This window comes from Dama dama, chromosome 10, assembly GCF_033118175.1.
Source record: "Dama dama isolate Ldn47 chromosome 10, ASM3311817v1, whole genome shotgun sequence".
NCBI classification, from domain to species: Eukaryota; Metazoa; Chordata; class Mammalia; order Artiodactyla; family Cervidae; genus Dama; species Dama dama.
The window spans coordinates 10,336,864-10,352,633 of NC_083690.1; the positions used below are offsets into that span (position 1 = coordinate 10,336,864).

The 15,770-nt window shown below is 44.1% G+C and overlaps 2 protein-coding genes across 3 annotated transcripts in view; one reads left to right on the forward strand and one right to left on the reverse strand.

The window, feature by feature from the left end:
* LOC133063922 (transmembrane protein 64-like) overlaps positions 1–2,286 on the forward strand; it is a 70,482-nt gene extending 68,196 nt beyond the window's left edge. Inside the window, exon 2 of the mRNA XM_061153865.1 lies at positions 677–2,286. Coding sequence (XP_061009848.1) covers positions 677–1,647 — 971 coding nt within the window. The 3' untranslated portion in view covers positions 1,648–2,286. The remainder of the gene's footprint in view (positions 1–676) is intronic.
* The window catches only part of GRIN2A (glutamate ionotropic receptor NMDA type subunit 2A), a 430,691-nt gene that overhangs the window by 257,265 nt on the left and 157,656 nt on the right, over positions 1–15,770 (reverse strand). The window lies entirely within an intron of this gene.

A 15,770-nucleotide genomic window follows, 5' to 3' on the forward strand; every position in this document is an offset into this window, starting at 1 on the left:
TTTGATTTTTTAACACTCTGAGGCACAGAGCATATCTGTGGGCTGGACTCAGCTCACAGGCTATCTCCTCAACCTCCTCTCCTCCCATGAAAGCATTCTCTTTGTGTTATCACAGGGAAGGGCCACCCTGCTTCTGCCTAGACATGTCACGTGATGGGAGCTGACCGTTTTCACAAGCATCATCCCCATACCCAAGAGCTCTGATTTTTCAGAAGGTCCGCTGCCTCTCTCCCACAGAAGAGTCCTTTAGATGTTTGATGACTGCTTTCACAGGGCCTCTGCCATTATTCTTGAGACCCTTCCTGGAATCACAGTCCTCTCTGATCACATTCTGAATTTTCTCATGCCCTTCTTAAATGAAGTGACTGGCATCAACCCGCATACCCCTGCTTCAGGACCAAGGACAGCACACCATGATAACTTCAGTTCTGTATCTTCTCAAAGGCAGATAATATAAACTATGCTTAAAATTATTTAATCTTTCCCCAGGTAAAGACATTTTCTCCAGCAAAGAGAAAATCACTCCAAGTGACCTCTGTATGGTTTGACATTTCACTCCCTCCAACCTCCTTTCCCTTCCTGAAAAGTATCAAGCTCTTGAGTCAACCTATACTCAACCCTCAAATCTTCCTCAAAGAAGACCTTCCTGGGCTTCCCTGGTGGATCAGTGGTTAAGAATCCAACTGCCGGGCGGCCCCGGGGGCCCTGCTCAGCGCCTGTCTGGAGCGCCACGCTCCGCTCGACGCCTCAGATCTGCCGGGGCCGGGCGGGGCGTTAGCGGGCGGCCCGGGGGGCGGCGGAGTGGTGGTCGGCGTGGCCGAGGTGAGAAGCTGGCGCTGCTGCTGCCTCGGCAGCACCTGTTGGTGCCGGAGCCTGGTGCTGGTCTGCGTGCTGGCCGCCGTGTGCTTCGCTTCCCTGGCCCTGGTCCGCTGCTACCTGCAGCACCTCCTGCTCTGGGCCGAGAGCCTCGACTCGCTGCTGGGGGTCCTGCTCTTCGTCGTGGGCTTCATCGTGGTCTCGTTCCCCTGCGGCTGGGGCTACATCGTGCTCAACGTGGCGGCCGGCTACCTGTACGGCTTCGTGCTGGGCATGGGGCTGATGGTGGTGGGCGTCCTCATTGGCACCTTCATCGCCCACGTGGTCTGCAAATGGCTGCTCACCGCCTGGGTGGCCGCCAGGATCCAGAGCAGCGAGAAGCTCAGCGCCGTCATCCGCGTCGTGGAGGGGGGCAGCGGCCTCAAAGTGGTGGCGCTGGCCAGGCTCACCCCCATACCTTTCGGGCTGCAGAACGCAGTGTTCTCGATTACTGATCTTTCCTTACCCAACTATCTGGTGGCATCTTCAGTTGGACTGCTTCCTACCCAGCTCCTGAATTCTTACCTGGGTACCACCCTGAGGACCATGGAAGATGTCATTGCAGAGCAGAGCATTAGTGGATATTTTGTTTTTTGTTTACAGATTATTATAAGTATAGGCCTCATGTTTTACGTAGTTCATCGAGCCCAAGTGGAATTGAATGCCGCTATCGTAGCTTGCGAAATGGAACTGAAAAGCTCTCTGGTCAAAGGCAGTCAACCGAATATCAGCGGCTCTCCTTTCTACAAGAGGACCCTGACATTTTCTGGAGATGGAGTCAATATTGTATGATTCTAATGAAATGTGTGATTGTCAAGAGCCTGTCCAAGATCTGGCAGTTAGTTCCCTTACTCGTGGGCAGAGATGCAAGTTTTAATTGTATTATGGCACACACACACACAAACAGACACGCACACACACAAATGACTAGTTTTTAAATTGCACATTTTTTAAAAACAGGAATCATTTTCTGGATATGTAAGTGTAAATGTAGATGCAATTTCGGCTGCAGTTCTTTATCATTTATTATGCCCTTAGTGGCCTATAAGTCTGCACTTTAGGTTTTGTTTTTTTTTTTTTTTTCTTCGTTATTTTCTTTATGAGTACTTATGAACAGAAAAATAATCCAAATATTTTTCTGCTTAGTGTCTTTATTTATAAAGACTATGAATAGCTGTATGTGTCTTTCCTGCTTATAAAGATGAGTAAAAGTATGCAATTTTAATGTATATTATTGGATGCTCTTTGCTTTTGTAGTGTTCCCAGAAAGGATAGATGATGTCTTGTTTTGTTTTTTTTAATGTTTTAGTTGGAACCACTTTGCTTTCCTTTTCCTTACTAGTTAGAAAATAGACATGAACTTTTGTTTAAATGTATTTTTGCAAGGATCAAATTGTTACACCTATACACACAAGTTTAAATCCTACATTGTGGGACTGAAGTGCTCTTAAGATACCTTTTTTATTTTTGCTGTGTAATATGCAAAGCAGAAGGGAAATTATTTAATGCGTAGTGACTCAAATTAGAACTTGTGTTCTAATTTCACGTCATTGGTTTTAGCCTCCTTAGGTCTTCCATCAAAGGGCTGTCCTATTACAGTCTTACTGAAAATTTTATTAAAATAAACTTCTTTTCTTTTTGTATTCATTATTAGGCTTTGAAATAAAGATGTTATTCCTTTAAAGTGGTGGGCTTGCAATCACTGAAGATGTCACTCTGGTGGCCTTGTTTGATCAAAATGCCTATCTAAAAAATTAAGCTTTAAAATCAGGTTTATAATTCTGTTGAAGTACACATATATTTGTCCCCATAGTCTTCAGCTTTAAAACTGTAAGTAATGTTAACTTGATGCCCAAATTTGTATTATATATTTGCCCTACTATAGAGTAGGCTTATTTTGTTTGTTTTTTGCTACTTGTTTTCCTCTGATAAGACTCAGGAATTCTGAAATGTGAAATTAAGTCTCAGTTCTTTTTCCTATAGAATGAATTGAGTGTATTTATTAATAGTACTTATGTGTACAGAATATAATAATTTGGTATACGATTCATATGACATTCATTTATCACCTTATATTTTTAAAGTAGCTTAATTGTGATCTTAATAGTTTATTTTACAGTGGAGATTATCGATATGAATGCAGATTTTCTGGTAGGTATCTGTTTTTTAGCTATGAAGGTGCCACTTTATCAGAGACCTCCCATTTGCCTTTTCATTAGGGTAAATTCTTTGCCCAGATTTACTAAAGTGCAAAAGAATTATTTAGAAGCAGTTATTTTAATTTTATGCTAAGGATGCATTTAATCATTTTAGTATATAAATTTTTGCCCTGTTGCAGGTATAATTATTTCCCTTTCCTTCATAATGTATAAGTTTTCTCACCTTAGAATAACAGTGAAGTTTGTTTTTATGTCTATACTAGGTTCTTCTTGGTATATTCCAGATGATTTTGTAGGGACCTGGGTCTATAGCAGTCAACTGACCTACAAATCTTTCCTTCTTTTATTGATAGAAAAATACCATTGAAATGTTATTATTATTTTTTAAATTCTAATTACTTGTTTAGTTTCTTTAATAATTATCCTAATAAACAATGATTTGATTTATTCTTGTCTAACTTGAAAATATTTATCTTGTGCTTTCTGTTTGTTTAGCTTTTTTATAAAGAAATTAATAATTTAAGATCACTACTTTCATACACTTGTATTACACTCCATGTATTTTGAAGTGCATTTACTTACTTTGGCATTTTGTAACTTGAATAATTTTGCCAAATGAAAAACTTTTGGTAGTTTGTCATGAGTTCCAACTGTTGCATTTTGCTTAGTACTTAAATATGTAAAGGTAAAAGAGACGTAATTTTTCTATATTCTGCCAACATGATTTTATATAATAAAATCATCCATTTTTACTTAAAAAAAAAAAAAGAATCCAACTGCCAATGCAGGGAACACAGGTTCGATCCCTGGTCTGGGAAGATCCCGCGTGCTGAGGGGCAACGAAGCCCCTGCCCCATAACTACTGAGCCTGCGCCCTAAAGTGGGAGCTGCAACCGCTGAAGCCCATGGTCCGCGGCAAGAGGAGCCACTGCAACGAGAAGCCCACGCGCCGCAGCAGAGTGGTCCCAATTCACCGTAACTAGGGAAAGCCAGCCTGCGGCAGCGAAGACCCAGCACAGCCAAAAATCAATGAATGAATAAAACGGTTTTAAAAAGAAAAGAAGCCCTCCCTGACCAGCTACCAATCTGGATCAAACTCCTCCAGTGACGGTCCTTTTCCTTTGTAACTCTCTTCATAAGTAGACACAGTCACCACGGCTGGCTATTTAATGTCTGTGACCTCCACCAGACTATAAATTCTGTGGGAATAGGGCCTAAATCTGTGTCTGCTCATCACCCTCCCTGGCACCTAGTCTAGCTAATAAATGGGTAGGTCAGTGAATGTGTGGGAGCATCTTACTTGTCATTATTCTGCCTTATTATTAACACAAATGGAAATTTCACCCTGCTAACATCATCTGGTCTTTTTTTCCCATGGATGAATAACACCACCTTTCAACCTGGCACTTGCAGAATAAATTCTGTAAATGAAATGCCAGACTTCAATACTTGTGACACTTGAGTGACAACTTTATTCCACATTCCACTTCGGTGACCCATATTTGAAGCTTGATTTCACTCGCCTTTATATGTTCCTTCCTCCTAGCTTTGCCATTTACTGATTGGTTAAGAAAACCTTGGATCTTCATTCAGTCAACAAACACAGCCTGAGCGGCTGCTATGAACCAAACCCAAAGGGCAGCTGGAGATAAATAGATGAAGAAAGCATGACCCCTGACCTCAGAACCAAGTAAGAGGGACAGAGACATAAATAGATGACTGGGTAACTAAGTGCTATTATTAGAGAAAGCTGGGTTCTGCGGGAACAGCAGGGGCTAACGGGAGAATGGCATAGGAGCCCCAGACAAATGGAAAAGCATTACAAATGCATGGAGGTGTCTCAGGAAGTGACAAGTATTTTAAGTGGTTGAAACACAGGTGAAAGTGAAGAGAGGCAAGCCTGAAAAGCTATGAATGGGGGGACTTAGGCAGGAGGTGAAATGACATGGATTTTATCCACAAGTAATGGCTTATTAATAGGAACATGACATTTGCATTTCAGAAAAAAAGTTTTTTTTTCTAGTGTCTACAGGAAGACGGACGGATAGAAGGGTAAGAGGGCATTTAGAAGGTTGTTATAATGGCCCAAATGAGAAATAGCTGGAGTCTTATAAAACATAGGAGAGAAGATGGAGAGGAAGACACAGACCCGAAAGACCCACAGTGTTTATAAAACAGACCCAAGTATAAGGACCTGTGGCATACCACCAGAGACTGCTTCTAAGACGACTTACTTCAAATTAATAGTGACACAATGACTAGCTTACTTAAGCAAAAAAAGAAAAAAAAAAAAGACTTCCTGCTGATGCTGAAAGCACTTCAAATTTTGAGTATACTTATATTTGGAAAGTCACTTTGCCCTTACATACGCAGTTTGCTCTAGATTAATTTGCACGCACTTAACATCGCAGCATAAGCTTACTCCCAAGCGTTTTCAGCTGCTCGATCATCCGTTCACCACATTCCTTCAACAAACGTTTACTGAGCAGGTACTATTTACCAGGCCCACAGCAACTGCAGGGACAGGAGGGAAAACAACTCAGTCTCTGCTCTGAGAAAGCTCATGGTCGGGGCAGGAAATGAGCAACCCAGGCAGCACTGTTAGTCACTCAGTCTGTTTGCGACGCCCACGGACGGATGGCAGACCCTCATTCAGTAACACGGAGGGCTTGCCCTGAGCAAAGAGAGCTGGTGAGGGTCATAGGGACACCTAACCCAGCCTATGATGGGGCAGGGAACAGGCACCTTGGATATTAGAAAGTTGCTCAATTCTCAACTGGACTGTGGGCTTCTCACAGGGAGTGCTCCCTCCCTCACCCCAGGCAACCCTCAGCACACAGCGTGGACAGGTCAGGTTCAGACCCCACTTCCTGCACTGGGACGCTTCCTCCATGGATGCACAGCATCCAGTGTTTGTAAGGGGCTGCCGCTGTGCTCCAAGCGAAGAGGAAATGTTAAAATTTTTATATAACCTCCTGCTCCTTCTGCCTCTGTAACTCAGCTTGCTCCTTGCAAAGTCTAGATCATGTAGGTCTCAGAAAGGGGGGACTCTCGATACTAGGAACTGGAGCTTATCTCACTCACACTTCTCCTGCTCTTTGCAACCGCCCAGCCCCTGCAAACCCACAAACCCGCTTAATCATGCCTGTCCATGTATAAAAACTGTAACCCTTTGTTCAGGACTCAGAGCTTGGAGGGTTAACTCCTCTGGGCCTGCGGGTGTAATAAACCTGAGTTCTCTGACTCTCCGAGTGTGGTGGTTGGTTTCTGCAACACCACCATAAGCCCATTTCTGTGTACAAGGCAGATGGCCCTCAACAAATCATGCACCTGATGAAGGCAGCGAGTCCTGCCTTCCCTGATCCTGCTGGGGCCAAAGAGTCAGGCATAGTGACTCTGAGACGAACGGATAACTGAGAGGCTGGGTGTTTAGTTGGTTGCAGGGTTGCAATAGCTCCTCTCCTACTTTCAGTGACGACGTTGCTCCCCTGCAAGGGGCAGTGGGGGCTTCTGCATCTCTGACTCGACCTGAACCGCCCCTGACCCCGCCACCGTTCCTCACACAGGCCAGGCAGGATGGAGCTGGCCCGTGGGACAAGCCTTCCATACATACCTCCTCTGCTGATTCTTCAAATGTCATCCGTCATAATGGAAAATGGCCCCAGGCCACCGCTGCTTAATGGGCCATGATAGATGAACACAAAAGCTGGGAATAGCTGTGTTTACCAAGGAAGAGATAAGATGCCTCTTTCTCTCCTCTCAGAGGTATTTTTACAGGAGCAAATGAGGTTGAGTCAAGAGCCCATCATGAGCCCAAAGCAGAGGGTGAACCTCCCCTCTTTAGGCCACAAGATAACCATGGGAAAATGAAGGAATGGCTCTTTTTAAGAGGCCGGGGAGGAAGACAGACAAGTAAATAATGCTGTGACGGTGTTGTCATGGGGCAGCTGATGAGTCTGGCGGTCAGGGAAGGCTACCTGGGGAAGACAATGACTGAAGACAGGACTGGAAATTACTTCTGCACAGAGTGTGGTCACCCCACTAGATGGTCTAGAGCCAAACAGCCTAGGTCAGCATCTTGGTTTGGCCCCTTTCAAGATGCATGAGTAGAAAGTTATGAAAACTACTCTGAGAAATGAGAACAATATCCATTTCTAGTTCATGCGGTTGCTGTGTGGACAGGACACATAAAAGGCATGAAAACGAGGGGACTACCCTGGCGGTCCAGTGGCTAAGACTCCTCACTCCCAAAGCAGGGGATGTAGGTTCAATCCCTGGTTAGGGAACTAGATACCACATGCCCCAAGTAAAGAACCCGCACGCCACGTCAAAGACTGAAGACCCCACATGTCCCAACTAAGACCTGCAGTCAAATAAATAAATCTGAAAAGTTACATTACCAAATGTAATATAGACAGCCAAGAAGGAAACTGCTTTATGACAGGGAACTCAAACCAGGGCTCGGTGACAACCTAGAGGGGTGAGAAGGGGGGACATCCAACTGGGAGAGGACATAGGTAAATCTATGGCTGATTCATGCTGATGTCTGGTAGAAACAAATACAATATTATAAAGCAATTATCCTTCAACTAAAAATAAATTAATTAAATTTTAAAAATTAAATTAAAAAATAATTTTTTTAAAAAGCATGAGAACAAGGCTGTAACCCAGTGATTGCTCAACAAACATTGGTCATTAATTATCACCAGGGCCAGGACCGGGGCAAAGTGAATGAGAAGTTTGCTATGGGTACCAAATTTAAGAAGGTGTCAAAAGAATTAGCAATAAAGAGGAGTTGAATGCCACACTTTTACAAATCAAAATAAATGCAAGAAAAATCCAGGATGAAAGAAATACCAGAATTTGAAATAAAGACAGGGTGTGACGCTACATTTGTCTGATCCACCTGGTTGGTACTGAGTCCTGGTCCTGTTGGATCTTCTTTTTATTTAAAAGTTCAATATTTTGTTCATCATAGAATTCTGTACATTAATTTCTGTCCTAAGTATTGCATTAAAGCAGCATCTATCTTGATAACACTTTTTGGCACCACCCCCCTTTGAATTCTGTCAAAGCCAGTGCCTCACTAGGTCACCGAGTCCTGACCCTGATGCATTCTTTCAAATTTTTTATGAGTATGTGCCATGTTTATAACTAGAGATAAGGGTTAAGATGACAATTTTAAAGAGAAGAATTGTTAAAAGGAGGCTTGATTGGGAGGCACTTAGCCCAGCTTGAGAGGCAAAGCAAAACATGTGGGCCACTTCAAATACAAAACCATAAAACAGGAGACGATAAATACCTAATAAGTGAAACACTGGTGGGTGCTATGAGAATTCCGATGAAGAGGAGAGAAAGGGAGGCTGGTGTTACTAGGAAGAGTTGGAAGAGAAGAAGGGGGGAGGGTGGGGATGTAGCGCCGGAAGGCAGCACCGGGGAGCAGTCCCATCACAGCTGACATAGCTTCCAGCCCCTGGAGGACAGCTCACCTACAAATCCTGCATGGTGGTGGTCCAGGTCTCAGCTCTGCTTTGCAGCCAGACCTACTTGCAGACAGGAGAGAGGTCCTGGAGGCTATTCAGCTTGCCCACCTGGGAGACACTTTCACAGAAGGGGTGAGGGGCCTCCGATCCAGCTAGTGCTGAGGCTGCATGTGGGGATCTGGGCCAGGGAGGTGGCTGTCCTGGCTCTGGCTTAGCTGGCCTGCCCTCACCTTCACCCGGACACAGCACAGCCAGCCCCACGCTGTACTGTGAAGGTGAGCAGGAAGGAAATTGCAAGGCTGCTCTGACTGCCCAGATCCCAGACTCAGAGGCACCCACACTTTGGAAATTCTGATTGTCACGAATGAGAATAAACCCAGGGATACAGCTCTAAACTCTCTGTCTCAGCATAGGCTGGGGTTGTGTTCAATGATTATCGACTAAACCATGGCTCAGATCCCTCTTTTTTCCCCCACAAATCCCTCTCAGTTAAGTTCAGTTCAGTCGCTCAGTCGTGTCCAACTCTTTGCGCCCCATGAATCACAGCACGCCAGGCCTCCCTGTCCATCACCAACTCCCAGAGTCTACCAAAACCCATGTCCATCGAGTTGGTGATGCCATCCAGCCATCTCATCCTCTGTCATCCCCTTCTCTTCCTGCCCCCATTCCTTCCCAGCATTAGGGTCTTTTCCAATGAGTCAGTTCTTCACATAAGGTGGCCAAAGTATTGGAGTTTCAGCTTCAGCATCAGTCCTTCCAATGAACACCTAGGACTGATCTCCTTTAGGATGGATTGGTTGGATCTCCTTGCAGTCCAAGGGACTCTCGAAAGTCTTCTCCAACACCACAGTTCAAAAGCATCAGTTCTTTGGCACTCAGATTTCTTCACCGTCCGTCCAACTCTCACATCCATACATGACCACTGGAGAAACCATAGCCTTTTTAGACCTTTGTTGGCAAAGTAATGTCTCTGCTTTTAAATATGCTATCCAGGTTGGTCATAACTTTCCTTCTAAGGAGTAAGCGTCTTTTAATTTCATGGCTGCAGTCACCATCTGCAGTGATTTTGGAGCCCCCCCCCCCCAAAAAAAAAACAATCTGACACTGTTTCCACTGTTTCCCCATCTATTTCCCATGAAGTGGTGGGACCAGATGCCATGATCTTAGTTTTCTGAATGTTGAGCTTTAAGCCAACTTTTTCACTCTTCTCCTTCACTTTCATCAAGAGGCTTTTTAGTTCCTCTTCACTTTCTGCCATAAGGGTGGTATCGTCTGCATATCTGAGGTTATTGTTATTTCTCCCAGCAATCTTGACTCCAGCTTGTGCTTCTTCCAGCCCAGCGTTTCTCATGATGTACTCTGCAAATCCCTCTAAGCCCTAAAAAAAACATCTATTTTTAAGAAACTATGTTTTTAAAACATAGTTTAAAACTATGATTTAGATGATGCCTTAAATCTGGGCTTCCCTGATAGTTCAGCTGGTAAAGAATCCGCCTGCAATGTGGGAGACCTGGGTTCGATCCCTGGGTTGGGAAGATCCCCTGGAGAAGCGAAAGGCAACCCACTCCAGCATTCTGGCCTGGAGAATTCCATGAACTGTATAGTCCATGGGGTCTCAAAGAGTTGGATACGACTGAGTGACTTTCACTTTCAATGAGATGAAGGGCCTCACTGGTGGCTCAGTGGTAGAGAACTTGCCTGCCAATGTGGGAGGTGTGGGTTCGATCCCTGGGTCAGCAAGATCCCTTGGAGGAGGAAAGTGCAACCCACTTCAGTATTCTTGCCTGGAAAATCCCATGGACAGAGGGACCTGGTGGGCTACATAGTCTATGTGGTCACAAAAGAGTCAGACACGACTGAGATGTCCAACAGTGAGATGATCCATTCTCTGATAAGTTCATGGAAACAGGGATCTCTGAGAAACTCAGATCCCAATTTCAGCTTGTGATCTTGAACAAACTGCCAGATCTGTGTCTCAATTGCCCCAACAATTAAAAAAAAGGGAGACTCACTCCCACTGCTGATATGTTACTGGTAAAATGGGCAGACAAACAGTCCTTTCCTGCATGGCAGGTTTAAGAATAATATGAGATGGTGCAGTTAAAGCAAGCATTCATCACAGTGCCTGGCGTGTGCAAGTGTTCGATGCATTGTTTGTTATATTTTATAATCATTGCTGTCATGATTATTATTATTAGGTTGTAAGGATTAGAATTAGATCATGCATGTAAAGCATCCATCACAGTCTGGCGTGTGGCAAGGGCACAACAAATGGTAGGTATTGTCAAAAGGATGGCAGAGAGAAAATGGCAAACTCTCCGAAGCATTTCAAAGAGGAAAGCGAAAACAGTGTTTCTAAGCAGAAATCCGTGGGCACACTTTAATGTAAAGATAAAAGGCATTTCTAATTAGTATTATTTGCATATAAACAATTTATCCACCCAAAGCAGGAAAACAATTTGCTCTCAAGTGAATTAAACCACCCCCACCCCATGCCCCAGTTTCCTTTTTTGCTACTCATTTGTTCAGCAAATGTTTCTTCTGAGATCGCAGCCAGGTTAGCTTCAGTCCAGGTCAGAAAGGATTCAGAACCACAAGCATCAGGAGTGGTGGCTCCTGGGTAGATGCGGAAAAAGTGATAGAAGTGACAAATTTTATTTTCTCAGGCTCCAAAATCACTATGGACGGTGACTACAGCCATGAAATTAAAAGACGCTTGCTCCTTGGAAGAAAAGCTATGACAAACCTAGACAGCATATTAAAAAGCAAAGACATTACTTTGCCAACAAAGGTCCATCTAGTCAAAGCTATGGTTTTTCCAGGAGTCATGTATGGATGTGAGAGTTGGACTATAAAGAAAGCTGAGCACCGAAGAATTGATGCTTCTGAACTGTTGTGTTGGAGAAGACTCTTGAGAGTCCCTTGGACTGCAAGGAAATCCAACCAGTCCATCCTAAAGGAAATCAGTCCTGAATATGCTTTGGAAGGACTGATGCTGAAGCTGAAACTCCAATTCTTTGGCCACCTGATGTGAAGAGCTGACTCATTGGAAAAGATGCTGAAGCTGGGAAAGATTGAAGGCAGGAGGAGAAGGGGATGACAGAGGATGAGATGGTTAGATAGCATCACTGACTCAATGGACATGAGTCTGAGCAAACTCCAGGAGATAGTGAAGGACAAGGAAGCCTGGCGTGCTGCAGTCCTTGGGGCTGCAAAGAGTCAGACACGACTGAGCAACTGAACAACAACCACAGCTTCAGCCCACAGGCCAGAAAGGATTCAGAACCACAGACATCAGAAGTGGTGGCTCCTGGATTCACTCCACAGCGACTTCCAGGCTGAAGGAGAAATTATCCTGCAGAAATGAAAAGCCTCTGAAGCCCTGGGCTCACGAATCTGAAAGCACTTTTCCCCAGGGGTAGCTGGTTCCGAACATTTAGTCTCTAATCTTGGTCAACTTTTTAATAGACCACTTTAGGCCAGAAACTTGGGTAAACATTCAGTCTTAGGAGATAGGCTGATCAGTGTTGTAAAAGAGCTCTCTGTATTTTTCTACACATTGGTGGTAGCTTTGTAAATAAAGAGGAAGAGAGAGAACCAGACTCATCCCAGTCAGGCGCTGAGCTCAGGATTGTTGGAATCACAAAGCCCTCAGGAGGCTGGCTGGTCCAAGCCCTGTTTCTCTGCCAGTCACTGGGGATGTATACACACAGGTCCCTGCAATTTCGGAGGCAGCTTCAGCCTCCAGGGGCTGCTCCGACCTTTCCTTCCTGCCCAGGTACCAACCTCCTCGTTCCTTTCCCTTCCTCGCCATCCAGCTAGGGAGTGCCTGAGGACTTCCACTGAATCAGGGTCTTATAGAAAGGAAGGGGCTTTCTCTAGGGTACCAGAAGAGCAGAAAGAGCCCTGAGCTAGGACTGCAGATATAAGTACTAGATCTGGCTCCGTGGTAAAGCCCGTCTCTCTGACCTTCAGCTCTTCATCAGTAAGAAACAAAAAAGATAAGAAGTCATCATCCCACTTGAATCCTTTAAAGGACAGTTGCAACTGAAATAATGGACACAGACACTCAACCTTGGCTACACATGAGCACCATGGAGGGTCCTTTTGGAAAATTCAGATGCTCAGGTTCCATCTCAGAACAATTAATTGAGACAACCTTCTGGTGATGCGGGCTTCCATCACCATCACCAGTAAAAGAATCCATCTGCAATGCGGGAGACCTGGGTTTGATCCCTGGATTGGGAAGACTCCCTGGAGAAGGTAACAGCTACCTACTCCAGTATTCTGGCCTAGAGAATTCCATTGGCAGAGGAGCCTGGTGGGCTACAGCCCACAGGGTCACAGAGAGTAGGACATGACTGAACGACTTTCACTTTCTGGTGATGCAATGTATGTGCAGGGGTGGGAGATGCAAGGCAAGAGAAAGAGGATGTAGTGGAGAAGCAGTGTGTGGGTCTCAAGGAATGTTAGCAACTCAGAGTGTGGTCCATGGACCTGGTTGTTATGGTTTCAGGACAAGAGCAACAGAAATTGAGAGTTAAATGTCTAGACACACTTATAGCAAGTGTAAGATCATTTGTCCAGTAGCTATTTTTTATTGTATTTTACAAAAGTATCTGACAATAAAAACTCAATAACTTTTTTTTTTGTTTTGTTTTTTTTGTTTTTTTTTTTTTTTTAATTTTTTTTTATTATTATTATTATTTTTTTCCAGTGGGTTTTGTCATACATTGATATGAATCAACCATGGATTTACATGTATTCCCAATCCCGATCCCCCCTCCCACCTCCCTCTCCACCCGATTCCTCTGGGTCTTCCCAGTGCACCAGGCCGGAGCACTTGTCTCGTGCATCCCTCCTGGGCTGGTGATCTGTTTCACCATAGATAGTATACATGCTGTTCTTTTGAAATATCCCACCCTCACATTCTCCCACAAAGTTCAAAAGTCTGTTCTGTATTTCTGTGTCTCTTTTTCTGTTCTGCATATAGGGTTATCGTTATCACCTTTCTAAATTCCATATACATGTGTCAGTATGCTGTAATGTTCTTTATCTTTCTGGCTTACTTCACTCTGTATAAGGGGCTCCAGCTTCATCCATCTCATTAGGAAATACTTAGGAGTATATCTACCTAAAGAAACAAAGGACCTATACATAGAAAACTATAAAACACTGATGAAAGAAATCAAAGAGGACACAAACAGATGGAGAAACATACCGTGTTCATGGATTGGAAGAATTAATATTGTCAATAACTTTTTAAGAAGTGGATCCCATCGTCAATGTTGCTTTTAGAAGCACTGGTATAGGGAAGCAGGACCAATCTTGAAGTCAGGAGACTATCCATTAAGACCGGCTTCTATCCTTCATTCCCTGCATGCATCTCCATGCCCACTGTAGCTCTTTGTGCAGTTTCCTCATCTGGAAAATGGGAATCTTCATACCTGCCCTGCATTACTTTTCCAGCAAGTCCAGAAACCTATTATGTAGAAAACACCTTTCATGGTATAGATAAATCAATAAATATAAAACTCAAGGTCTGCATATTATGATTACAGCACGAAGTAGGAGGTTAATGCATGGGGCACACAGTAGATGCTCGATAATGTGAGATTAGAGTTTTAACTACTGAGTTTCTGAACAGCCAAGGAGAATGTGGACTCTGGAGCCAAGAAATCAAGTGTGCTCACTAGCTATTTGAGATAAGGTCAATGAATTAAGGATTTCAATACACAGTTGCAAAATGAGGGTAAATAATTACAGTGTAACCCATGATGCTGTAAGGATGAAATAAAATTAAGTACATATAAAGCACCAGGCATAGTGCTTGGCCCCTATTAAGCATTCAGTGAATAGCATTATTTTCCTCTCATAATAATCACCATTATTATCTTTGCTACTTTCCTGCCAGGTGTAGTAGGGATCCCACCTGTGTCAGCCCCAGCACAGAGGACCACAGCTGCAGAGTCTGGACACGTCACTAGCTGTGCTGGGTCTCAGTCAGGCCCCTTCCCTTCTGAAACCTGGTTTTAAGATCTGTGAAAATTTCTAAGCAAATCTCAGCCTTAGTTTCTCATCTATAAAGCTGTAAATCATAATACTGACATTGAAGCGCCTTTATGAAAACCGTACGTGACGTGTACGATGCCACTACATCCCATGGGTTTCTCCCACTTACCTCTGAGCACCATGCTAAACCGCTCACCAAGCAGCTTCAGACCTGTTAACAACTAATCAGTCTCAACTGGCTGTATTCAGTGGGTCCGGCTCTGGGAGAAGTCCTTCCAAGGGGCAGGTGGTTGCCAGAATCCCTAGAGAAGCATTCCCAAGGACTTTGGGGACCAGAAACTGAGTGGGTGGGAGAAGGGAGACCAGGTTTCCTCTAAGAAACCTGTGCCTTCTCAGCTCTCAGGTGCGTTAGGCACCGAAAGACGGATGACATCAACAGACGGATCCAGCATGATCCCTTCAACGCATATTTACTGAGCACCTACCATATTTCAGGCACTGTCACAGGTGATGGAGCTAGCCCTCACTGAGCCTAATCTTGTGGAGGAGGTACACCAAAAGGCAAGTGAAGATACTCATTAAAACAATATTGAGCACCTATTTTATGTAGGCTCTGCCCTCCTAGAAGCCCCTCTGGATCACCCTCTAAGGGTAGATCTATTATTATCCCCATTTTAGAGAAGAGGAAAGTGAAATCCAAAAAGCTGGCCCAACATCTCAGCAGCCAGTAAGAGGAGAAGCCAGGATTCTCACCTCAGCAATCCACTGCAGACGCTGAGGAGGCAGATTCCAACTGAGTTCTCCCAGGCTAACTGTATACCAATTCGTAAACAAACAAAATGATGACCACCAGCTGCTCCTGGTATTCCAGTTGCATTTCAAAGCTAGAGAACAAGGTATTTCCAAATCAGGAATAATTGAGCTAACTAAGGCACTGGCTCTATAAGCACCAGGAGAAGCCAAGTAGAATATATTGGACAGATACCACATGATCTACTGGTGATTTTCTATAGTACTTATGTCTTGTATATATCTGGGTGCATACAAGTATAGTTTTCATAATGATTCTTCAAAGTCAGTATTATGATTACAGCTTTGTAGATGAGAAACTTAGGCTGAGATTTACTTAGAAACATGACACAAATCTTAAAACCAGTCAGGTGGCAGACCAGGATCTGAACACCAACATGAGTCTATTTTTCTACTATTGCAACTGACGGTGAGAACTGAGAACTTCTCAATAACTACTGATGAAAGAAAT